The sequence below is a fragment of the Lepus europaeus genome, chromosome 3, assembly GCF_033115175.1.
Source record: "Lepus europaeus isolate LE1 chromosome 3, mLepTim1.pri, whole genome shotgun sequence".
NCBI classification, from domain to species: domain Eukaryota; kingdom Metazoa; phylum Chordata; class Mammalia; order Lagomorpha; family Leporidae; genus Lepus; species Lepus europaeus.
Genome location: NC_084829.1, coordinates 127,411,318 through 127,438,210, shown reverse-complemented (window position 1 = coordinate 127,438,210; position 26,893 = coordinate 127,411,318). Strand labels below are relative to the sequence as shown.

The 26,893-nt window shown below is 37.9% G+C and overlaps 1 protein-coding gene across 1 annotated transcript in view; it reads left to right on the top strand.

Moving 5' to 3' along the window:
- Positions 1–26,893, top strand: part of THEMIS (thymocyte selection associated) — a 262,004-nt gene that overhangs the window by 174,713 nt on the left and 60,398 nt on the right. Inside the window, exon 5 of the mRNA XM_062187262.1 lies at positions 25,493–25,633. Within this exon, the coding sequence (XP_062043246.1) occupies positions 25,493–25,633 (141 nt within the window). The remainder of the gene's footprint in view (positions 1–25,492; positions 25,634–26,893) is intronic.

Here is a 26,893-nt window from a genome sequence, read left to right as displayed (position 1 = left end):
AAATGTATTTACATAACTCTTTGCCAAGAAAATGAAAATGTTTTAAGTAAATATTCTAGGAGCTAAGATTAGATGAGAGTACTTAAGATATGGATGGCATTTGAATACTTTTTACTTAGCTGTGCTTTAAAAAAACACAATACTCAGAAACACTCACGAGCACATTTATCAGCCTCTAGGAATCATGAACATCAAGAAAAGGTGCCAACTGAGGTCTTGAGGAGGCTCAACTAAAGCCTGGACTTTAAGTAAATAGCCTTTGTCCTGAAGATATATGTACGACTCAAACAACATTTAAAAACCTTTATCCGTGAAAGTCTTTTTTCAAGTGAGAGAAATTTAGTCTTAGAGCCACGTAGTCCTGGCAGATTTCCCATATTCAAACTGAGTACATACCAAGAATGTCACTGCTTTGTCAGCAGTGAACTAGACTCTGGAAAGTAGGAGCCAAGAGCCGGGGAAGACTGCCATCTGGTGGGAATATGAAATTACTGCCAAATATCAGGTCAACTTTGCAGTTGCTTTACAAATTGTTTACAACTCAACTTTTACGGCAAGAGTGAAATGAAAATTTAAATCAAAAACCACAGAAATCAAATGAGCAAAGCTTTAATTTATAACTAATAATTATTATTGTTTGGCAAGTTCCTTTCTGTTGTTTGCTCTAGTTGTTTGACCTTTCTTTGGACATGGTTAAAAAACAAAAGATGCTGACAAACATTTTTCTTTTGTTCTATTTGACCATTCAGGATTTTCTTACTCACCATTTCTTTGGATTTCAAAAACTGAGAGTGTTCTTTTTACAAAAAGGGCAATGTAATACACAAACCACATAAGCTTAGGAGATGGAAGAATGCAGAGGAATTAATATTAGCAAGTAATGAAAGTAATTGAAATATAGGTCAGAAAATGATGAGTATTTAGCCTTGAATTTAGTTTTGTGTGCATGTAAGGATGTTGTTTAATCTTTTTGTACTTGGGTTTCATTTATCAGCTTTGGTTCCCATAATTTCTCTGTCATTTTAGAATATTGTTTTTGTTCCTGGGTTCTGTTGTCAACTTTGATTCTTAACACTTTCTCTCTTTTTTACAAATTTTATTTCTTTGAAAGACAGAATTACAGAGAGGTAGAGAGGAGCGAGGAAGAGGGAGAGGTCTTCCATCCACTGGTTTACTCCCCAAATGGCCGCCAACGACTTGAGCTGATCCAATCCAAAACCAGGAGCCAGGAGCTTCTTCTGGGTCTCCCAAATGGGTGCAGGGGCCTGAATATTTTGGCCATCTTCTACTGCTTTCCCTGGCCTTACCAAACAGCTGAATCAGAAGTGGAGCAGCCAGGACTCAAACTGGCACCCATATAGTATGCCCAGCCCTGCACGCGGCATCCTCTATACCACAGCACCAGGCCCAACACTTTCTCTTTTAGCTGGATCTCAACTTGCCAAATGATAATAACAGACCAAGCCTTTGTATAGAGATCTTAACGAATCTAAAGTGCTTATATGATTCTGAGGCTAGACCTTGATGTTCTAAAACCTCATCACAACAAATACTCAACTCTAAAATGTCTCTTATTTTCAGTTGTTACCCAATACTCTACTGAATTTCTTTCTTTTCAAAGTGAATGTGGAAATATATTGAAGCAAATTCTTCAGAATTTCAGATGGTATGAAATTCAGATGAGAGTGTGTGTATGTGTGTGTGAACTATCTTCATATTAATGTTTTTTCAGTATGAATATTCATTCCACTAAATGCATTTATTACACATATCAAAATTAGTTTTTTAGCAATATGTGACTTTAAACATGTATTGCTAAAACTCCAAAATACAAATGACAAGTTTAAATGTTTTGTTTTTTATTAAGTGCAAATTTGAGATATTGCTGAAAAAGACAGCTGGACCCAAATATCCTTCTCTCTTGAACTCCCTGTAATTAGCCAAGCACAGATACTATGCTGATGGCTCAATGGTTTGTTTATTAGTTTGGCTACTTCCTAAAAGGGGTAGTGAAAATTTGAGGAGGTAAGGCCTACTTATAGGTCCTTGTGTCATTGCAAGCATACCTTTGGAACGTAGTGTCCATAAAAATTGGAGTTAAAATCCTGGGTTTAGGCCTAACTTCTCTGTTTGCTTCCTGGCTCAATATGCAATCCTTTGTCTGTAGGTACTCTACCATCTGCTCTAGGCCCCTCACCCAAGGCAGATGTCATGCCATTTGCACTGGAAACTTCCAAACTGTTAGCTAAATAGGCCTATCTTTGCTTCATTAGTAGCCCATGTTAGATATTTCATTGTGGAAGCAAAAAAAGACTAATATAGAAAATTAGCAAGGAGTAAGTTCACTACTGTAACCATACCTGAAGATAGGTGGGAACTCCTGGAATTGGTTAAGAGGAAGGGTTTGGAAGAATTTGGAGCAGCAGGCTAGAAAAAGCCTATAGAGTACTTGAAGCAAAGCATTATTGGCATGTCTGGTGAGGGCTCAGAAGTCCAGAATACTGATAGGAAGGTGGAAAGCACAGGCCTTATTGATTAGATTCCAGATGGAATGAGAAGTCTCTTATGAATTGGGCTAATGGCCGCACTTGCTTGCATCATGGAAAGAATGAGCGTATGTGGTGACCTTGCCCTGAGACTCTGTAGGAGGCCAAACTTAAAGGTGATGGATTTTTTTACTTGGTGAAAGAGATATCAAGTCAGTAAAGTATTCAGGCCTCAACATGGCAGTTATTCGCTACTTTTAGCCAGTTTTAAAGTAAGAATCAGGAGAAAAAGAGTGCAGAAGGGAAAGATTTGAAAAATTCACAGCTTGGCCAGGAAAGGAATGAAAGAGTGTGTTAGCATGTGGTTGCTTACTTGCCTAGAAGAAGTGAAGTGCTTAGCGTTGGGACAATAGATGAGAGTATTTTATTTTATTTTGTATTTTGTGTTTTCTTTTTTCTTATTAATATAAAAGGAATAGATTTCATGTATTTCATAGGTATTGTTCTAAGAAGATAACCAAACTTCTCTCCTCTCCACTTTCACTCCCTCAACCCCCCTCCTTCCTTTTTTTTCTTTAATTATTTCAAAGACATACTTTTTTTTTGACAGGCAGAGTTAGACAGTGAGAGAGAAAGAGACAGAGAGAAAGGTCTTCCTTCCATTGGTTCACTCTCCAAATGGCCGCTACGGCCGGCGCTGTGCCAATCCGAAGCCAGGAGCCAGGTACTTCCTCCTGGTCTCCCATGCGGGTGCAGGGCCCAAGCACTTGGGCCATCCTCCACTACCCTCCCAGGCCACAGCAGAGAGCATGAATGGAAGAGGAGCAACCAGGACAGAATCTGGCATCCCAACTGGGACTAGAACCCGGGGTGCTGGCGCCACAGGCGGAGGATTAGCCAAGTGAGCTGCGGCACCAGCCCAAAGACGTACTTTCATTCCACTCTATAATCACAGGCTTAATTCACTACTAACCATAGTATTCAACAAGTGAAAAGTAGGAAGACCACCGTTTCATAGGAATATAAACAAGAGCTAAAAATAATGATCATGTCCCAAGATGTCTGTTTCATTCCTATACATTTTTTGGTATTCTATTTAACTTCCACATATCAGAGAAAACAGGTATTTGCCTTTTGGGGACTGGCTTATTTCTCTAAGTGTAATGGTTTCCAGTTGTATCCATTTTGTTGCAAAAGACAGGATTTAATTTTTTTTTTTTTGGCTGAGTAACATTCCATAGTGTGTGTGTGTGTGTGTGTGTAAAATCACATTTTCTTTATCCAGTCATCAGTTGATGGACATCTGGGTTGATATTGTACTTTGAAGGCATATCAGAAATCTTCCAGGCCAGGGGTGTTCAACACAGGCTCAGAGGATGAGAAGTATAAATTTGTTTCAAAGACATTCAGGGGTACACTCCTTTCAGGAAAGAGCACTGGGTGCTCTACTCACCCAGGGCCAGATCTGGATTCTGGCATGCTGGCAAAGTGCTCCAAAGCTGCTGCAGCCATGGTTCAAGTGGGCTCAGCTGCAGCTTATGTTGGTAGAAGACCACACTATCATCTGTTTAGTGTTGTTTCAGCAGAAGTGCAGGGTGCAAGAATTATGAGATCATGGCAGTTTCCAGCAAGAATTCAGATGAAATATTGGGAGGCCAGGACTACAGGGTCAGAGTGCCTGCATGGAGCTCCTGATGTGGCAATGTTTAGATGAGATGTCAGAGTGCAGTTACAGAGGAAGGTAGAGAGACCTCCAATGTGCCACACCAGATTTTGAAAGGTGTGAATAGCTGGGTATAGCACTAGAGAACAGCCACTTGGGCTGTGACCAGAAAAGCCAAAGGAGGGGGCTATGTAAGTCCTTGAGATCCCATCTTCCACCAGAGTGTGCCCTGGATGCTAGTCATACAACATTAGTAGTTCATGTTTGTCCTGCCAGCTTCATTTTTTTTAAGGGCTGAATCATCCTCCATTCTATTTTCCATCCCTCATTTTTTGGAATAAGAATATTTAGCTTGTGCCTGTACTACCATCATATATTGGATGTATGTAATCCATTTTTGCTTTCACAGGGGCTCACAGCTGAGGAATTTGCTTAGAGTGTCAGATGAGATTTTGGACTTGGACTTTTGAGCAATGCTGGAATACTTAAAGCTTTAGGGCTGTTGCAGATGTAATGAAAGCATTTTGCACTGTGAGATGGACATGGGTCTTTGAATTCCAAGAATGTAATGCTAAGTTCTGAATGTTGATTGTCCCTCAACAGCACCTTGTATAAAGGCTTGGTTCCCAGAGTCATGCAAGTGGGAAGTGATAAAACTGTTGTAAAGTAGGGCTTAGTGGGAAGGTTTTAGGTCATTGGGCTGCACAATTTTGGAAAGTGATTCTTTTGTAACTCTTTGAATTTTCGTAAGTGGCTTGTTTATAAAAGCCCAAATTTGGGCTTCCCTACTGTCTCTACTTCTTGGCTTACCATGTGATCTTTTCTCTGTGCATGCTTTTCCATCCACCATGGGCAACTCACAAATGCCAAAGCGTGCCCCATGCTATTTGAACTTTGAAACTCTGAAACTGTGATGTAAACAAACCTTTTTTCTTTATAATTTTACTGTCTCAGTTATTTCATTATAGTAACTGAGAAGCTGATTAATACAGAGGGTGAGTTTGGTCACTTTGCAGAATCAAATTGATGTCATTAACTTCCAGGTAGGTCCAGATCTATACAACTGGATTTACTGAGAATTTCTTTAACAAAGAATGTATGTGGTTGAATGAGTGCTTTGAAGATTTAAGGTTGAAAATCTTCAAAAGGAGCACATGCTATCTGACTTCCTTAATGTTCCTTTGGGGACTCACTGACCATCATTAAATGCATAAATCCCCAGGTTTCATATCTTGGAACAAATGTCACAGAATTGTCCATGAGATAAACATCTTCATCACCTTTTAATGCCTGTTATTCAGAAGACCTGCCCTGGCAATGATCATTTAGGACTTTTCGGAGTCCTTAATGTCTATGGTAGATTGTTCTTGGTCTGTAGCACAAGTCCACTTTATCACAGTTGTCTAGCTTGTGTTTCCAGCTGCCTCTTAGGATCTACAATGTTGGATTTTAAAACACCATAAACCCTGTATTTAAAAGCAAAAAACATATGACACAAATTGGGTGAAGAATCCACTAGCCTGCTTTGCATAATGTAGTAACAAAAAGGTATAAAATCATTTTCATAATTGAAAACCAACATATTTTCACTATAGTAAAAAGTGTGAAGAAATAATTATATTGTCTGTATTTTAAGAACTTTACTTAATGTCAAATAGTATTAAATAAAAATGATCACTTGTGTGTTCAGATCATCTGCTAGCCATGAGTTTTCTTTTCTTTGAAAGGCATTGTACCACTGAAGACCAGTATGAACTTCATACAAAAGGTGAAGTTGCTACAAAGAATATTAATGTTTTCTCTAAAGACAAATATATCTACTTCAAACAGATTTAGTAGGATGCCATCTTTAATAATCTGAAAGATGTTTCTAGAAACAAGTTACAAAATTAAATGCCCAAACTTCATTTGCTCAGTCTTATGGTTATATCACAATCTTTGTCACTGTTCATGTCTTGCAATATTGTCCAAATTGGAGCTTCTTTGTGACTTCTACAGAATAGTTTCTTGAGCTCTTCATATATTCTGTTTATTAATCCTTTATCAGTTGCATAGTTTGCAAATAACTTCTCCCATTCTGTTGATTGCCTTTTCACTTTGCTGAGTGTTTCGTTTGCAGTACAGAAGCTTCTCAATTTGATGTAATCTATTTATTAATTTTGGCTTTGATTGCCTGTGCCTCTGGGGTTTTTTTTCCAAGAACTTTGTGCTTATGCTAATGTCTTGCAGAGTTTCCCCAATGTTCTCTGGTAATTTGATGGTATCAGTCTTAGATTTAGATCTTTAATCTATTTTGAGTTGACTTCTGTGTAAGGTGTATGGTAGGTGTCTTGCTTCGTACTTCTGCATGTGGAGATCCACTTTCCCCAGCACCATTTGTTGAAGAGACTGTCTGTTCTGGGGATTGATTTTAGCTCCTTTGTCAAAGATAAATTATTTGGGGATGTGTGGGTTGATTTCTGGTGTTTCTATTCTGTTCCATCAGTCTATCCATCTGTTTTTATACCAGTACCAGGCTGATATGATCATAACTTCCTTGTAGTATTTCTTGAAATCTGGTATAGTGATGCCTCTGGCTTTGTTTTTATTGTATAAGATTGCTTTAGTTATTCAGAGTCTCTGCTGTTTTCATATGAATTTAGCAAAATTTTTTCTATATCTGAGAAAACCATCCTTGGTATTTTGATTGGTATCACTTTGAATCTGTAAATTGCTTTTGGTAATAGGGCATTCTGATAATATTGATTCTTTCAATCAATTAATATGGAAGATTTTTTTCATTTTTTTTGTGTCTTCTATTCCTTTCTTTAATAATTTATAATTCTCATTGTAGAGATCTTTGACATTCTTGGTTAAATTTATTCCAAAATATTTAATTCTGTCTGGAGCTATTGTAATGGGGACATTGTCTTTGTATACAAAAGCTATTGATTTTTCTGTGTTGATTTTATATCCAGAACTTTATCAAACTCTTCTGTGAGTTCCGGTAGTCTCTCAGTGGGGCCTTTCGATCCTGTATATATGGAATCATGTCATCTGCAAATAGGGGTATTTTGACTTCCTCCTTTCTAATTTGTATTCCTTAGATTTTTGCATCTAAGGAATATTTAAAAATAAATACTATAGTATCAAACCACAAAACATAAGCAATAATTTCTTAATGTCACCAAGTACTAAGTAAAATTTAAATATTCCTTGTTATCTCATAATTTTTTCTTTTTTTAAAAAGATTTATTTATTTATTTTAAAGTCAGAGTTACATACAGAGAGAGGAGAGGCAGAGAGAGAAAGAGAGAGGTCCTCCAGCTGCTTGTTTACTCTCCAGTTGGGATGCAACGGCTGGAGCTGGAGCTGGAGCTGGAGCTGGAGCTGCACTGATCTGAAGCCAGGAGCCAGGAGCTTCCTCCGGGTCTCCCACGTGGCTACAGGGGCTCACAGACTTGGGCCATCCTCTACTGCTTTTCCAGGCCACAGCAGAGAGCTGGATTGGAAGTGGAGCAGCCGAGTCTCGAACCAGTGCCTGCCTATATGGAATGCCGGTGCTTCAGGCCAGGGTGTCAACCCACTGCACCACAGTGCCAGCCCCCATAAAATTTTTCTTACAAATTGAATCAAGATCTAAGTAACCTGCATACATTACAATTGACTGGTATATTTTTATGACTCTTATAATCCATAGTTTCTTTCTATTTTGCTTTCTCAATATGTTGGAGAAATTAATTTTTTTTTCTATAGAGTTTACCACATTGTGAATTTTGCTGATATATTCACATGACTGCAAATGAACAGAGTCCAGATAGTTTTCCAGTGGCCAGTTACATTGAGCCATTCATGTAGAAGTTTGAATTAACTGGTGATGTTCTGATGCCTTTTGTTGTGTTCCAAACAACTTCCATCTCCAGCTTCAGATACCCTTGACATGATCTTACCCCGTGTTTCTTTTTTCCTTGTTGGCACGTTATCTGTTTTGCAGAGCACATAGTTTACATGGCATATTTGCTAAGATTGTTTTGTCTGTGAGTGAATTTCCTCCCAAGATGTTCTTCTGTCTGAATATCTGTGGATTGATAGGTAACTCAAGAGGCTTCATATATTTTAGTTTGATTTTTAGGGAAGACTACTCCACAGAGGGAGCTGTGTGTTTTCCTAAGGAGTTACGTACCATTTGGTTATTTCTTTTGGTGAAGTCAGCAGATGTTTCTGAACATTCTTTTTTTGCCATTTATTTATTTATTTATTTATTTATTTTTTGACAGGCAGAATTAGACAGTGAGAGAGAGAGAGAGACAGAGAGAAAGGTCTTCCTTTTCTGTTGGTTCACCCCCCAAATGGCCGCTACGGCCGCCGCGCTGTGCCGATCTGGTCTCCCATGCGGGTGTAGGGCCCAAGTACTTGGGCCATCCTCCACTGCCTTCCTGGGCCACAGTAGAGAGCTGGACAGGAAGAGGAGCAACCAGGACAGAATCCGGAGCCCCAACCAGGACTAGAACCTGGAGTACTGGCGCCGCAGGCGGAGGATTAGCCTAGTGAGCCATGGTGCCGGCCTGAGCATTCTTAATTCAACATTTTTGGGAAGTTCTAGCTTCTGGATCTTGTTTTTGTTTTCAGATACTACAAGCCTTTGACTCTGAATACCCACTTGGAGTTATATAGTCACGTACTGGGTTCCAGTGAATTGAATTTAACTGCAGTTTCAATGAGCCTGGTTAAGTCATTTGAAAATTGCATTTTTTGGTTTATATAAACTAAACCTCACAAAATGCACAAGAATCTTTTTTTGAAAGACATTTATTTATTTGAAAGGCAGAGTTACAGAGAGGAAGAAGCAGAGAGAGAGAGAGAGAGAGAGAGAGAGAGAGGACTTCCATCCTCTGGTTCACTCCCCAGATGGCCACAATGGCTAAAGCTTTTTCTGGGTCCCCCGCATGGGTGCAGGGGTGCAAAGACTTGGTCCATCTTCCCTTGTGTTCTCAAGGTCATAACAGAGAGCTGGATCTGAAGTGGAGCAGCCAGGACTCAATCCAATGCCCATACGGGATGCTGGCACTGCAGGCAGTGGCTTTTCCCCACTATGCCACAGTGCTGGCCTCATGTGTAGCTTTAAAAATTGCAAAAACAACTTGTAATTGAGAGACTTTCCTACTAGCCTTCCCATTAAGGAGTGAAAATGTGAGCTACAGAGTAGAGGAACTCTTTACAAAAATGATAGGGGATACTAAAAAGGACTTGTATTCTGAATAAAGAACTTTTACCAATTAATTATAAATACAAATAGCATAGTAGAGAAAGCGGGCAAAACACTGTACTAGATACTTCACAAAATAGATATTTCACAAGAAGTATGTTCCGTGACCAATGTAACAGTGAAAAGCTATCTGATCTCATGGGTCATCTGAGAAATTATAAATTAAAACCACAGTGAGATATCATCAGCAGCACCACAGAATCAATCGAATTATTAAATAGACAGATGTAGAAAAACTGGGAGCTCATATACTCCTGCTGAGCGTATGCTATTTGGGAATTGCAAGATCTACTAAAGCTGCTCATACACATATGCTGTGACCCAGTCTTTAAGGAATTCCCACAGGAATGCATTTGTATGACAAAGAGAAATATGTTACATGTGAACAAAGTCATGTACAAGTCATAGCAGCTTATTTGTATACCAAAAATTTAGAAATGACTCAAACTGTCTTCAATAGTAGAACAAAGGAAAGCACCTTGGTGTATTCGTCCAATGGAATACTCTATAATGTTGTGGATGTAAAGAAAGAAGCCCAACACAAATGACAATATACTATAGAGGCAAAGTGTACAGAGTTCTTAAACCTGGAGGAAAACTAACCTATGATATTAGGTGTCAGGATAGTAGTTAATTTTGGGGAAAAGAATTGGAAATGTGACTGTATGAGAGCATCAGGGAGCTGCTGGGAGCCATTAACATTCTTTTCAGGTCTGAGTGATAGTTACATGGACGATTCCATTTGTGCTTAGTCATTGAGCTGTGACCTTATTGTTCATGTATTTTGAAAGTATTAATTACTATAGCAAATAAAGTTATTAAAATGTTATACTTAAAATGTCAAGACAACAGTTATATTTTTAAGCAGTGTTGACAGTTTTCACACTTCTAGTAGTTCTCCATCAGGCACTTTTGAAGACAGAAAAGTAAGGTGAAGTAATTATAGTCATCAACATGTCAGGCAAAAATTTGAAATTGCAAAGAAGATTGAAATGGATATTTACAAACGTTCTAAACAACAACAAACTTCCATACCTTGTATTCTGCTATGTGAAACTTGCAACTAAAAATTAAAGTCATCATGAATAACAATATACTTTACAACTAAGAAATAAGAATATGAAAATAATGGCCCATACTTTTCAGGGTAGTTTAGGTGTGCTACATTCAATCTAATACATTTTATATTCAAAAAGTCACTCAAATAGATATTTAACTCCTTTCAGTCTTTTTAAATAAACCTAAAGAAAAAGCTCCATATTATTAGAAACTCTGATTCTTCCTTAAAGCAGTTAAAATAATATAAAGAAGTTATATAGTGATAAATTAAAATCATTTATTTTTCTGAAAATATTCTTGAAAGATGCTTAGAAAAAAATGCTGAACATTTCTTTTTTTAATTAAACTTTTATTTAATGAATATAAATTTCCAAAGCATGGCTTATGGGTTACAATGGCTTCCCCCCTCCCATAACTTCCCTCCCACACGCAACCCTCCCCTTTCCCACTCCCTCTCCCCTTCCAATCACATCAAGATTCATTTTCAGTTCTCTTTATATACAGAAGATCAGTTTAGTATATATTAGGTAAAGATTTCAACAGTTTGCTCCCATATAGCAACACAAAGTGAAAAAAATACTGTTGGAGTACTAGTTATAGCATTAAATCACAATGTACAGCACATTAAAGATAGAGATCCTACATAATATTTTTTAAAAAAATTAATTAATTTTCTATGCAATTTCCATTTAAAACCAGGTTTTGTTTTTCATTTCCAATTATCATTATATACAGAAGATCAATTCAGTATATAATTAGTAAAGATCTCATCAGTTTGTACCCACACAGAAACACAAAGTGTAAAAATACTGTTTCAGTACTAGTTATAGCATCACTGCACATTAGACAACACATTAAGGACAGATCCCACATGGGATTTAAGTACACAGTGACTCCTGTTGCTGACTTAACAATTTGACACTCCTGTTCATGGCGTCAGTAATCTCCCTAGGCTCTAGTCATGAGTTGCCAGGGCTATGGAAAACTTTAGAGTTCGCTGACTTTGATCTTATTCCAATAGGGTCATAGTCAAAGTGGAAGTTCTCTCCTCCCTTCAGAGAAAGGTACCTCCATCTTTGATGGCCCCATTTTTTCCACTGGGATCTCACTCACAGAGATCTTTCATTTAGGTCTTCTTCTTTTTTTTCTTTTCCATGGTATCTTGGCTTTCCATGCCTACAATACTCTCATGGGCTCTTCAGCCAGATCCAGATGCCTTAAGGGCTGATTCTGAGGCCAGAGTGCTATTAAGGACATCTGCCATTCTATGAGTCTGCTGTGTATCCCACTTCCCATGTTGGATCGTTCTCTCCCTTTTTGATTCTATCAGTTAGTATTAGCAGACACTAGTCTTGTTTGTGTGATCCCTTTGACTCTTAGACCTATCAGTATTCAATTGTGAACTGAAATTGATCACTTGGACTAGTGAGATGGCATTGGTACATGCCACCTTTACAAAAGTATTGTTTTATAGATGACTTGAGTAAGGACAGTCACTTATAGAGCAGCTGCATTGTCTAGAACTTTTTAAAGTGAACCTAAAAGAATGCTAAAAAGATGAATCCATGTATGAAATGAATTTGTACTGTCATTATAGACAAATTATTCTAGTAAAGAAGTTGGCTCCAGAAGCTTTCAAAGTTCTACAGGTTGCCCCAGATATTGTGAATATGTAGAAATGAAACTAAAATATGTAGCAAAATTCTCATGATCTTTTGTGAGATGGAGAATGACTATGGCACTCTTGTGTATCATTTAAACATTTGTTGACAAAACACTTTTTGCAAAATTAAGGATGGGTTAGCATTAAGATTTATTTCAATTACCTTTATATACAGAAGATCAATTTAGCATATATTAAGTAAAGCTTTGAACAGTTGAAAATGAATCTTGATGTGAATAGAAGGGGAGAGGGAGTGGGAGAGGGGAGGGTTGCGGGTGGGAGGGAAGTTATGGGTGGGGAAGCCATTGTAACCCATAAGCCGTACTTTGGAAATTTATACTCATTAAATAAAAGTTAAAAAATAGATTTATTTCACAAATTTGTCTGCTTGACCCATGGCATGTGTCTCTTGGTAGTCAGGAGAACATACTTATACAATGGAACTGGCCCTTTAACTAAAAGATGATAAAAGAAAATGCTGCAATAAAAGGAATCAGACTATAGAGAACATTTTGAAAATGGAATGTTCTGGAATATTTCTGATATCCTATGCTTAGCTTGTCCTCTTGAAAATTTTAAAAATGTGGAAATAAAATTTTTGAGTTATTGTCTTTCTTTTTCCTTTTTTTAAAAGATTTATTAATTTGAAAGGCAGAATGTAAGAGAAAGAAGGAGAGACAGAGAGAGGTCTTTCATCCTCTGATTCACTCCTCAAATAATAACAGTCAGGGCTGGGCCAGGCTTAAGCCAGGAGCCAGAAGCTAGGAACTTCTTCGGGGTCTCCCACGTGAGTGCAGGGGCCCAAGAACCTGGGCCATCTTCTGCTGCTTTCACAGGTGCATTAGCAGAGAGGTGAACCAAAAGTGGAGAAATTGAACTGGAGCCCTTATGGGATGCTGGCATCTCAGACAGCAGCTTTATCCACTATGCCACAACTCTGGCCCTGGAAATAAAATTTCTAACAATTCATAAAATCATCCAAAGAACCATAATGGGTTTTATACCTCATAATTAAAATATTAAGTAATTAAATATTCTCAAATATGTCTAGCTTTTTAAAGGGTTTGAAGTCAGGATAGATAGGAATTTGGTACCCAACTTCAACAATATCTTTGTAAAATTAGCAGACATTATTGAAACATATGCATTGTGAGTTAGAGCATTTAATAATGTACTGTTTCTGCTTGGATCCATGCATTTTTGTGAGATGGAATTTTTAGCAGTGACAGTCATTACAACTCAGTTAGTCAATAAATTGAATTAGGAAGCAAACAACTCAATTTCTGTAACATAATGTGTTAAATAAAAATTTAAAACTGATAATAACCATTTAATAATTTTCTAAATGTGCTGTCAATAAGTGAGGTAAAATTTTGCTTGAAGTGTGTTTATTTCAATACTATAATATTTCTATTTTGAGTTTGTTTTGCAATACATCAGATGTGTCAGTAGAACAAGTGTATATTAATTACATAAGTGGGATATTTCCAAAATTATTATAGAATAGAATTACAAGACAAAGTCAAATTGGTGAAATTTGTTTTGAAGTCCATGCATAGTTTTCTCATAAAACACATGATCAGGAACATTTTGAAGGCCTCCCATGCTAGTAGGGTACATGTATGGAATTTTATGCACATTTATAGGCATCACATTTATGTTTTATGCTTAAAATGTTTGTTAAGAACTGTAATCACAGTAATTTAGAGATCACTGATTTAGAAGTTGCAAGAAAAGAGACATAATGGCAACATGAATGAGTGTATGAGGACCCAAGAGTTGGAGAGTGCACTGTGACTGAAGACTGAGGGGAGTACCATTGTTTAAATTGATGAGGTACTTAGCAGTGTTACGTGCATCAGAAAGCTGAGGAGCCATGAGGGACGAGAAAAGACCATGGTATTTATGACTGGTGACTAGAAATTTATTGTTGATAATATTGTCAGTTAAGTGGTAGGAACAGGAATGAGATTCTATTCAAAATAAATACCCAGATAAGTGAATTGGAGGAAAGAAAAAGGAGCACAGAGCATTGATTAGTCTCATTAAAGTCTATACTGGACAAGTAGGAAGAAGAGTAAATAAGGCCAGTTTGGAAGAAAAAGGAGCACACTCAAATGAAGAGTCACTTTCTCTAGAAAGGGAAAAGACGTTTTCTAAGTCAGTAAGAAGGATAAGAGACCCAATATATTTCTAAGTGGAGAGCTATGGGGATGCGCTTCAGATGGCTACTGTCTCAGTAAGTTAAATGATTAACTTCCTAAGAGTGAAGAATGCCAGATTGCAGCTGTGAACTTGATAAAAGAGGAAGATGCTGGAAATATCTTCCCCATGCCTCTCACAAGAAAACAAAATAGAGATCCTGAGATAACTGAGGAGCAGCGAGCACCAAGGCTTCATCAGGTAATATGAATTTATGTCTGAGACAAAGAGGAAATTACATCTTTTTTTTTTTTTTTAAACCAGTAATATGCTACCTCTGGAGATGAGAAAAGATACATTTTTTTGGAATTGGCAAACAGAGTAGAACAGAAAGTGAAGTTCTTTTGGTTCTAAGAACCCCTTGAGCTGGCAGATAAGAGCAACAAGGAGGAGGGCATGGTAGAAAGGAATTGAAGACAGAGGGAGGAGGAAGTAGCAGCAAGTGTGAGAACAGAGCATGTCAGAACCCAAGATCTTGATGATGGAGAAATTCTGAGGGGCAATGAGGTTCAAGTTCCAGCCATTCTTACAAGAGGCTGAGATAGGGTAAGACAAAAAGTTAAGCAGAAATGTGAACATTAAGGTTGATCATGTTGTCATGTTGGGAGAGGGATGTTGGCAAAGAGGTGACACAGAATTGAACAGGGCATGATGAGCCAAGTTGGAGGAAATTCTGGGGATGAAGGCTCATGCCCGTGTGTTCCAGAAATTCAGAGAATGTATCAGATGGTGGTGCCGATGATGCTTGCAACACAGAATGAGGGAGGTGGTCATTTGACATGATGGCTCGTCTTTACTTAGGAGGCCTTCTGGAGTGCTTGGTTCGAGTCTTGTCTCTGCTTCCAATCCAGCTTTCTACTAGTGCATTCTGGGAGACAGCAGATGATGACTCAAGTAATTCAGTCCCTGAAATCCACATGGGAGACCCAGGTGGATTTCTGGGCTCCTAGCTTTGGCCTGCCTAGTGCCTGATACTGCAGGAACTCAGGGAGTGAACCAGGTGATGGAGAACCTCTTTCTGTCTCTGTCTCTCTCTGTTTATCCGCCTTCTGGATTTTCAAATAAAAATGAAAATAAAGACATTGTTTTAAAACAGGGGTGGTGGGGATTGTGAATAGGATCTGTGAATCAGAAGCAGTGAAATAAGAGCCTGTATGTGAAAGGGTTTCAAAGAAATGTTGGAGGCTTGAGTTGAGGTTGAGGAGGTGTAAAGCACCCTATGAGGACCACATCCTGTCTTGGGCACTGTTCACACAGCATAAAATGTTATATTTTAGTGACAATTTGGTGACAAGAAAGCTACTTAACGTTTCCTATAATGTGAACACTTGAAGAAAGAGTGAGATGAGTCACACTCGTGAAAGTTGTTTCTAGCTCAACTAATAATACAGCAATACTTTTAATCAGGTTGCTGGGATGTATAGCTTCTAAAGACTCATGTTAAAGCTGGTTTTTAATACCCAAGGTAAACATGATTCTAAGTATAATTTAAAATAAATTAACCTGGAATAATTTTCCTGGATATAGTGCTCTTATTATTACATAGTACCCTCAAGTTCCTTTCTAACATTGCAACTGCACTGCCCTGCTGGACAGAATTCAGTGATATTCATATATCCACTGACTCAAAACTAATTTCACCCCAAATGAATAGTTCATACCATTATAATTTCCTATTCTGTAATTCAAAATAAGATTAATTTTCCCAGCTTTGGTCATAGATTACCCTCACAGAATCCAGGAGTTATGATTTCCCGTTTTTACAAGAGCTATGAAAAGTTATGTCAATAATCCTGTAAACTATTTATACTTCTAAATTTTCAGAAAGGCAAACTAGGGAGCAAAAAAATAAGATTTGTCTGTTATGTCAAGAGCAACTCTAACATTCAATAACATCAGCATTTGAAGAAACTCAACCTTGGCATTTTGAAGGGGGGGCATTTGCCATAGCATTTGTAAAGCAGAAAACTCTTTTCATGCTTGTCCAATGTATGGAATGACAGCACTAAGATCTTTGAGGGTGGCAGGAATTCTTATTGATCCTCTTATAAATCAAAATTGTACAGATTATCTGTCTAATCAGCATCCATTTTAAAATAAAAAAATTTGGCTAGGCATTGCTTCAAATGCCTATTTCTTCTTTGTCTAAATTCATCAAACATTAGAGGAACAAGAAACAGATAGAAACCTCCATGGAAGGGTTCTCCACCGAGTACTCTGAAAATTCTTCAAGAAGTTGCCACAAAACGAAGTGTGTGATTACATTGAATTCTCCCTGTATACATGACCTAAAATTTGATATTTTCCCCAGAGGATAGTCAAATCAACATTAAATCATGGTACTAGGATATCAAGGTATCAAATTAGCTCATGTTCAGTTTTCAGATGGGAAAATAGGAGATGCCTTTGAGATATATAACAGATCTATAACTGAAATCTAAGTATAGCTAGTCTCTTAATGCATAGTGTGCTCTTGACACATGTCTGTGAAGATCTAAAGTAGTCTTAATAGTAAATGAAGGTTTTCTGTCCAAGAGAACATGGCAAGATCTTTAATGCAGAATAAGTCATGACTTCTAATCCTAGTTCCAGCAGGGATGGTTTTTCCTTGGTTCTAATTCCAGCCAGTCTAGGAGGAAGAGGAAGCTCTTGAAAGGGTGGGGATAGAAGGCTTTCATCTCTCATCAGACAATGTAAACTCACAAGGAGAGAAAGATATACCAGTATTCTTCTTATTAGTAAGCGTATTGCCGCTTCGGTGACTCGGGGGGAAAGGCAGGGCAGATAGAAAACCTCAACTCTTTTGAAAAATACTTGACATTTTGTGGTGCATAGAACAGACAGGGGACTAAGAGGTGTCTCCTGCCTAAGAACCACAACTGGGCCAGGGGTATCTAAGTGTCAAGCCACATACATGCTCCTGTGACTGGTGGTGAAGGTCCTGATTGGTTGCCAGCTTAGAGCCCAGCCAGCAAGGCCCTTTGAAGATGGTGCTCATTGTCAATGAGGAAGTAGTCCTGGCTGAGGAGAGCAAGTGCTGCCAGCAAGGAGTCTCACCTGGGGCGGGGACAGGCATGGGATGGAACAGGGAGAGGTGCAGCTGAAGTTCTTGGCAAGTGAAGCCAGCAAAATACAGGCCTGAGCAAGACACCTGCAAACAGCGTAACGTTGTACGGGCAAGGAAAGATGCGAAAAGATAGCATGTCTTTGGCAACCGGTGGAAAAAGCTCAGAAGCATTCTCTTTCAGTTGGCATACAGGATGCATTTCATGCAGAAAAGGCAGTTTATGAGTATGTTCAGATAACTGCATGAAACCTTGAAATATTATCTGAAAGAGGACTGTCTATGTGAATGATCAACTTTAGGTCAGTTTTCACAGCTTATATTCTTGCTTTTTAAAATGTTTTCTTCAGAAAAATGAAATACTTGCCTCTATTAAACTGGATCTTTATAATGCACAATGAGAAGTTTATTAGGTTTTAAAAACTCATTTGATAATCTCCTAAATTATGGTTGCTTCAATAATGAAACAAACAAAATACACATATACATGTGCACAATAAAAGACAAATTGCACAGAGGATTGCATGCTGTCACTAGGTTGTTTTTAAACCACTCCATAATCTTTGAAATTATTGAACTGTTTATGGTGACTGAACTATATAATACACCAAGGAGAGAACACACCTACCCATACCCACCCACCCACCACACACACACACACACACAGTAGAAGACAGATACTGTCTTTTGGAACAATTATTTGAATATACATATCAAGTCTATGTGTCTTAGGATTAGAATTTGACCTTCCTGTATTTTAATGATTAGGCTTTGCATTATTGCTATTCTTGTTTTAAGTCAAATTAAATTCTAAGGAGGAAAGTTAGCTAAGGAGAGTTCTTTCAGAATATCACTTGAAATTTCTTTTTAAGCATCCCTTAAATTTACTTTCTGAAGTGAAAAAGCACAGGCAGTGGAAAGGAACAGTTGTTCATATAAAGCAGAGAAGGAGGTTAATTTTTAGTCAGTTAACATAGGATTGCTTTTTTACAAAGTAAAAAGCAAATTACATTATCTGGGGTACTTCTTGTTGTTTGAAATATGAATGATAGTTAGTCTTTGACCAAGACAGGCTCTGTGTAGCTCTCCAAGGAAAAGCAAGTCTATGTGCCCTTGGGGAGAAGGGGTATTGGGACTATAATTATGAACCACTAGGCATCTTAATAAATCATTTAGGAAAAGATGATTTTACCCAACTTCATGGCCTTAAGTATGAGATGAAAGATGAGTTTGAAGAATTCTTTCAGTTGTTTTCCATGGCTGGATTTAAATTTTTGGTAATGTTTAATTGCTTTCATCTTTGTCCATGAGACAACTATGTAGTAACTTGTAATCAGATCATTACTTTCAGCAGGAACACTAAGAGCAATATGCAAACAATATGCTAAGAATAGTATGAAACATAATGTAGCAGTCATTTTATATTTGTAGACAGGATCCTAGTAAATCACTTCTAATGACTAGTTAACTGGAAATTACAGAAAAATATAGCATTTATATTTGAAGTATAACCATAGACTGCTTGTGAAGATCTGATGCATGCCCACTTAGATTTATCTATGTTCCTTGCCACTCTTTGGACACATTGTAATTTTCTTATTTTCCTTGGGACCCTATCTTCAGGTTGAAGATCTGATGTCATTGAAGCAGTGCCTGACAGAGGATTTTATTTCTTCTATTTTTGTTAAGCCATAATCTTGTGTTTGGGGAAAATGGGGCCACTGTGTTTACACAGTCAATTCTCAAATCTCCCCTAATATAACCATTCTTTGATTTATAGCATCCATAGATAGTTGACCAATGCAATTTTAATCAGAGATATATGGTATATCATATAAATATAGTGTTTGCAATGATTGCAAAAAGGAATTTATTGAATAAAACAGAACTTTAAATATATGGGTTCTCTCTCTCTCTCTCTCTCTCTCTCTCTCTCTGTCTCTCTCTCTCCCTCCCTCTCTCTCTCTGTTTCAGAGATAGACAGAAACAGAGTTCCCATGAACAATCGCTATGGCTGGGCTAAGCCAAAGCTGGATGATGAGAGCTCAGTCTTTGTCTTCCACATGGTTTTCAGAGACATAATTATTTGAGCTATCATTGCTGCTTCTCAGAGTCTGCATTGACAGGAAGCTGGAATTAGGAGTGAAAGGTAGGTAGGTATCTTAGCCAAGTATTCTGCTATGGAATTCGGGAGTTTGAACTGGCATCTTAACTAATAAGCTAAACATGTACACTGAAATTTCTGCTTTTAAAAATAATGAGGGCTGTCGCCATGGTTCACTTGGTTAATCCTCCACCTGCGGCACCTGCATCCCATATGGGCACTGGGTTCTAGTCCCAGTTGCTCCTCTTCCAGTCCAGCTCTCTGCTGTGGCCTGGGAAGGCAGTGGAGAACGTCCTAGGTGCTTGGGCCCCTGCACCCGCATGGGAGGCCAGGAGGAAGCACCCGGCTCCTGGCTTCAGATTGGCGCAGCTCCGTCCGTCGTGGCCATTTGGGGAGTGAACCAATGGAAGGAAGACCTTTCTCTCTGTCTCTCTCTCTCACTGTCTGTAATTCTATCTGTCAAGTAAAAAAAAAATGAAACAAGGTAAATATATATATATATTTATATATATATACCTTTTATCTGTATAATAAATAAGCATGGTTAGGATTGATCAGGCACTGTGCACATAAAAATATGTGACTAACTGGTCAAAGAAAAAGTCATAAAAATTAAGTATATTTTATTCATGAATATATTCATTCATTTAACATGTAGTTGTTTTGTATCTACTAAATTTAAAATGCTGAGATAAGAACTTACAACAATATCTATGTCAGGGAGAGAGCTTCCTCTTAGGAGATGTGCATTTTAACCAAGGAGATACACATTATCACTAAACCAAGATAACTTGATTGCAATTGTAAAAATCAAATTGTACTAGTGTCAGATGTTTCAAAGACTAGAAAAGAGCATGCTGGCTAAAGTCTATACTGTGAGGAGAAACTTAGAGGAACTCAAGTACCATTAAAGAGTAAGAGTTTGTGACGAATGTTCTAGGGAAATGGAATAGCCAGGAGTGAAGACTAGAAGGAAGAGTGGTGGGCCTGTGGAGCTGAACGTATGTTCAGGTTGGAGTCCAGAGCACATGCCATGGCACACAAGCATCTACCTCTCAACCCTCATCACATTTTATGAATCTTTAACTGAGACTTAGACTCATAAATAAGTAGATGGTAAATCAAGTCATACAATTACTGAAATTCCCTAGAGCTGATAAAAAGAAAATTAAGTCAGTAACATAAACTTGAGAATTTTAATTTTCAATATTTAGGTAAAAGAGGTTGGTCCAGCAAAGGAGACAAATGCTCGGAGTGGCAGGTGGAACATCAGAAGGCGAGTTGAGGTAGCAGCTGGACATGCTGGTGCTGCTGAGGAGTTAAACAAGATGCAGGCTGACAGTGACAGGCCAGATTGAATTTTCTGAACTGGAATGGATTTTGGGTGGAGAACAAATGCCAAAAAGAAAGGATATGGATAAATTAGAGCAATATATGGGGGCCGGGGCTGTGACAAAACAGGTAAAGCCGCCGCCTGCAATGCTGGCATTCCATACGGGCACTGGTGCTAGTCCCAGCTGCTCCACTTCTGATCCAGCTCTCTGCTATGGCTTGGGAAAGCAGTAGAAGATGGACCAAGTCCTGGAGGAAGCTCCTGGCTCCTGGCTTCAGATTGGAGCAGGTCTGTCTGCTGCAGCCATCTGCAGAGTGAACCAGTGGATGGAAGTCTCTCTTTCTCTCTCTCTCTCTCTCTCTCTGCCTCTGTCTCTCTGTAACTCTGACTTTCAAATAAATAAAATAAAAAAAGAGTAAAAGTTAGAGGTATGTATGGATCTCTGTTTCCAGTGAAATCCAAGAACAATCCTGAAGAGAGTTGTGGATACAAATAGTCTTCAAGTTAGGAAATTTGACTGGGCAGAGGAAATAAACTGGAGTATAAGAGATTAAGTGAGAGGAACATACTTCGCAGTTTTTTGTATGGAACTATTTCAGCCAATGACACTTCAGATGTGACTCTGGGAGTGAAAGGATGAGGTAGAAAAACAAAAACTTTGGTTCTAAGAAAGAGATCCAGCTGCGGTATAGAATGGGCTGTTTGTATGGACACTGTCCAGGATCATGGTTACATTGAGGCTGGAAGGAATATCACTAATCCAGGAATCATTCTTTGGAAGGATGCTTGGTAACTGCAGATTAGCAGGTTGATTTTCCCCACAGAAGGGGTGCAGTATGTGATCAGATAGCAGGAATATCAAAGCAGCAGGTACTTTTCCCAAGGAGTTAAGATGCAAGGAGCTGCACTCAGGGCAAGGGGCCTATCAGTGTGAGGATAGCTAGAGTGTGGAGGAATAGGCAGCCGACATCACATGCTGAAGTGTGATCTTCAGTGGGGAGTACAATTTTGGTTGAGAGAGGAAGGTAGAGACAATGAGAGCAGAAAGAAAGTTGAATATGCTCTAAAACCTGAAAACCATGAAGCAAGTTCTCAATACAGAGGAATATTTGAGAGATGGGAGAGGGGAGATAGAAGGGAGAGAGTTGGAGATATTTGATGGCAAAGAAGAATGGAACATTCTGGGACTTTTTTTGTAGCTGAAAATAAATGCCTTGGTATGATGCTTGGGATGTGGTATGGGAAGGAGGAGCTAAGTAAAGAAGGAAAGAGTATGTCAGAATCAATAACCTAAAAGACACCTAACCCCTTTTAGATTAGGAGCTAAGGAAAGGAGCCTGACTGTGGTAAGCAGAGCATAAGAGAAGCTAGCACTCTGACAGGGCTTCACTGGAACAGACTCCAGGGTGCGGCCTGCCTCTAGGAAAATGGGATGGAGTTCTTAACAGCCTAAGTGGTAATATGCTTATAATACGTTCAATCTGCCAGGGGTTTGTAGCAGGAAACCCAGTGCTTTTGTAATACTTGACCCATTCTCATCAAGTGTTGATTTTTCTCTCCTTAAGCTCTCATGCCAATGGTTTCAGGTTTAAAGATTTAAAAAAAAAATCAGGTATTTCTTCTTTGCAGTCTAGGATTTATTATGATATACATAATTTTCATGAATTCTTCAATTTTCTCATCAATGTTTTAATATTTTCAATTGAACTTGGTAAAAAGAAGCAAGAAACTATGTTTTTTCTTTAATCTGGCTTATTTCTCACTACTAGGAAAGTATGACTTAAAATTAACCCAATAACTTGAAAAAAATCATATATTTTCCAAAGGAATCTAATTCAAAATCAGAAGTACTTTGGTTCTTGTTAATTCTGATTCTATCTAAAACCTATATGATAACATAGACCTGTCAATATGTTAAAAAAGATTCTTCCTGCAGCTGGCGTTTGTGGCACAGTGGATTAAACCACTGACTACCAGCATCCCATATCAGGGTGCCAGTGCACATCCCAGCTGCCTGCTTCTGATCTACCTTATGGCTAATGCATCTGGGAAACCAGCAGAAGATGGTCCAAGTATCTGGGCCCCTGCCACCCATATGGGAGACCTGTATGGAGTTCTGGGATCCTGGTTGTTGCAGCCATTTAGAGAGTGAACCAACAGATGGACTCTCTCTCTCTCTCTCTCTCTCTCCCCCCCTCTGTCTGTCTCCCCCTCCCCTTCCCTCCCTATCATTATGCCTTTTCAAATAAATATATTTTAAAACTAATAGCAAAATTTTTCTTCCTGGGTCAAATGAAATATGGTAGTTCATGTAAAGTTAATACCAACATCAAAACTATGATTTTCTGGGACATCCTTTGTCGATAGAAAAGGAGTTTGGGAATTATCTACACTTAGCACACTCTATTTTAATACTCCACTCAAACTGTTACTTAAACTATTTAAGAAATTGTGCTTTAACAATTTTTGATTTTTTTATTTTTAAGATAATATTTTCAATTCGTGTTATAGTCAAAGGCTTAACTCTCCACTAAACGGTTTGATAAACAAAAAGCAAAAATGATCATAGTTTATCAGGAACAAAACATGTAGTGTTTTGTCAATCTTTGTTTGGAATCTTTGTCAATCAAATGGTTAGGAGTTACTGTAGTTTTGATGATCTATGACTATCCTGAAGTTTATTGTATATTGGTGAAGTTGACATCTTTTCATTTGGTTGTTGTCTATGGCCCTTGCCTGCTTTAACAGTCTAAGAGTCTGAGAGTGTGTGGTATTTATATTTGTATTCCTACACCACACCCTGCATCTGAGACAATATACATAAATAGTTGTTGAATGTATCAGTTGTCTGCTTCCACACAAAGCAGCATGACCACCAAAAATCCTTTATAACCCAAATTGCATTTACTTATGCTGTGGAATTAAACTGACTTGAATTGGTTTCAGATAATCTAGATTGGTTTTGCCCAAATATCTGGGACTTCTCTGGGTGCTGGTTGTCTTGTCTAAGACAAACGGAGTAAACCAACTTTTATTTCATCTCATGCTCAACCTACAGCATGCTAGTCCAGTCATGGTTTGATGGCATAGTGGAGAGAAGGAGCAAAACCAATTATGCAACCACCTTTCAAACCTCTTTTTATGTCAATATGCTATTTGTCCCCAAAAAGTTACATAGATAAGCCAGAAGGGAACTAAGAGATTGCACAGAAAGGACATAGACACAGAGAGGAGAGAAGAATTGGGGCCATCAGTGCAACCAGTCCATCACATTGTAAAACTGAACATATTAATCATGGAATGTCTTAATCAGTACCGTACCAGAGTTGGAGGACATCCCTGAGGCTTGGCACTGTTCATTTTGTTAATTTGGGTGAATTATTTAATCATCTTAGATGCTAATTTCCTTACTTACCCTCTGTAAGTTTTAAAAACCTTTGATTCCATAAAACCAGGCTTTTAATTAATTTAATGCTATATTGTCTGCAGAAGGAACCTTAAAGTAACCTATTAACTAAATTATCTTTTAGTGAATCAAAATGACTAGTGTGGGGAGCAGGCATTATGGCACAGCAGATAAAGCCGCTGCCTGGGACTCTGGCATCCCCTATGGGTGCTGGTTCGTGATCCGGCTGCTCCACTTCTGATTCAGCTCCCTGTTAATGGCCTGGGAAAAGCACTGGAAGATGACCCAAGAGCTTGGGCCTCTGACACCTACATGGGAGGTCTCACTGAAACTCCGTGGCTCTTGGCTTTGGCCTAGCCTAGTCCTACCTCTTTTGGTCAACTAGGGATTGAGGATCTCTCTTTCTCTGTCCCTCCCTTCCTCTCTCTCTCTAACTCTGCCTTTCAAATACACTAAATAAAATCTTTTCTTTTAATGATTAGTGTGGATGGCCAAAATTGATTGGCTAGTTTTGACTTGATGAGTCTTCATATATATACAAGATAATACCATTCTAGTCTGAATTTTGGTATGAAGTAAAGTGCTAAGATTTTAATTTCCCATTTAGGTCTTCAGTTTTTGCTATTTATCTCATGATTCTTTTTAAACACACAATGTGTCAATAAAACATCAAACACTAGTCCACCTCTTAAATGTGAGATGAATTACAGGGGCCATTGTTGCCATGGGTAAATACTTCATTATTTATGGTGAATTATTATTCTTAAATGACTAGAGGAGCTTTATTAAATTTGCATAATGCTGATAAGAATGAATTATTTTTAGGGTAGTTATTATTGGTTTGTTTATATAAAGGGTATATATCACACAGAAATGAAACCTGATCTTCATTAAATTTAAGTTAAATTTCTATATAATTATATAAGAAGTAGAAAAGTACAGGATTATTTAACCATAAAATTAAAAATGAAAAATATTTTTGTAAGCTTCACAAGAAAACAGTAATATACAAAAATGGTCTTTGCAGATGATTTTCTGTGTCTAAAACTTCTTATTCTGTTCACTTAGATTGCCTGAAAAATTCCACAGCTAGATTGCCAAAATATATAGGGAACAAATCATTTGTAACTTGCTTTGGCTTCTAGAATGTTCTATTTCAGATGCCCAGAAATGCTATGCCACATGATATTGTCATACATCTGGTAAACATTTATTTTGGATTGATAATTTATTTGTGAAATCAATCACTCTGCCTTTATCATTTCAGAGACACTGTGTAGCAATATGTAAGAAACTTCACTCAAATCAAGGTGGCCTGGATTCAGGAGTACTAGCTGGTTGTCAGAGTCATTTGACTGATGTGGAGAGAGAGAAGAAGAAACAAGGGGCACCACAGTGTCAGGCATCAGTGTGACTACAGGTCAGATAACCCACAAGATAGTGCTTTTAACCACCTGCATGAAACAGGCCCAGTATCTGGGTCCTTACTACCATTTTGTTTGGAATGTATGTGTCATCCAAAGTGACCAGCTGCCCTGCAAATATCACTGAAATGAAGTTTTAAGTGAGGCCTGGTACTAAATACTCATAATAAAAAAAAGACTATTTCCTGTTATTAGATTTTCTCTCCGTTATGGTTTTCATGTACAAGGAAATATTGTAAGATTGCTTGAATTGTCATGATTATAAGATGTTGGTATTTTCCCTGGGAAATATGAGCAAAAAGCATAAATGGCTTGAGAAGAGGTTAAATAGTTGTGATGATTTTAATTTAAAGATGTGTCAAAAGTAATCAAGTGTAGCTTTGAATTATGATTGTTTAGTTTGTAGATATGGTGATCTGATTTTTTTTTAATCTCTACCAAGGGCAAAACAAGAACAAATGGACATGTGGAGGAATTGATAGCATTAAATTGAGCTACCCAGACTAACTTCCTCATGGTGGAAATCTGGGATGAGTTAGCAAGGGAAATAGGAATTTTCTTTCTTGGCAATATTTTAGACACATGAAACCCGCTCAATTTCTATTACATTTTATCTTTGAAACTTTGCATTTAGTTTGTAGGAAAATTCAAAGTGTAATTATTCTTAAGCATATGGTTTGTTCCTTTTCACTCCTTATTTGGTTTTGTCGCTAGCATACTTTTTTCTCCAAGGACATGTAAAAGTCAAAATACTAGATATAAAGTCTCTGAAGTGTTTCTGCTCCAGACTCTGTCTGTACAATCTGGGTTCTTTCATGTAGTTAGCTTACTGGCTTCTGACACTCCTATAAAAATATCCTATAGAGCTTTTCTTATTACCTTTTCATTGACTCTCTCCGAGTGATAAAAAAATGAAATTCTGTAAAGGGCTTTGAAAACTATGCATATTGCGATTCATCCACATTTCAAATACCAATCAAGTATGCCTATAAAAGAAACAACCACTGCAATGAAAATTGCAGCAGTGTGTTGAGTCCCAAGCCATTATTAATTCATTGGAAACTATTTTTTTCTTTAAGATTACAGATCCTAAAAAGTATCAGATAACGCAATTCCTGAGATCAAAGGTTTTGTTTCAATCATAGGGAAAGTTGTTATCTTCCCCTGTGTGTGCATCTTTTGGGTTGGTACTGCGGCAGCTCCAGCTTTGCACTCTAAATGAATAGTGTGGAGTGTGTTAGAGA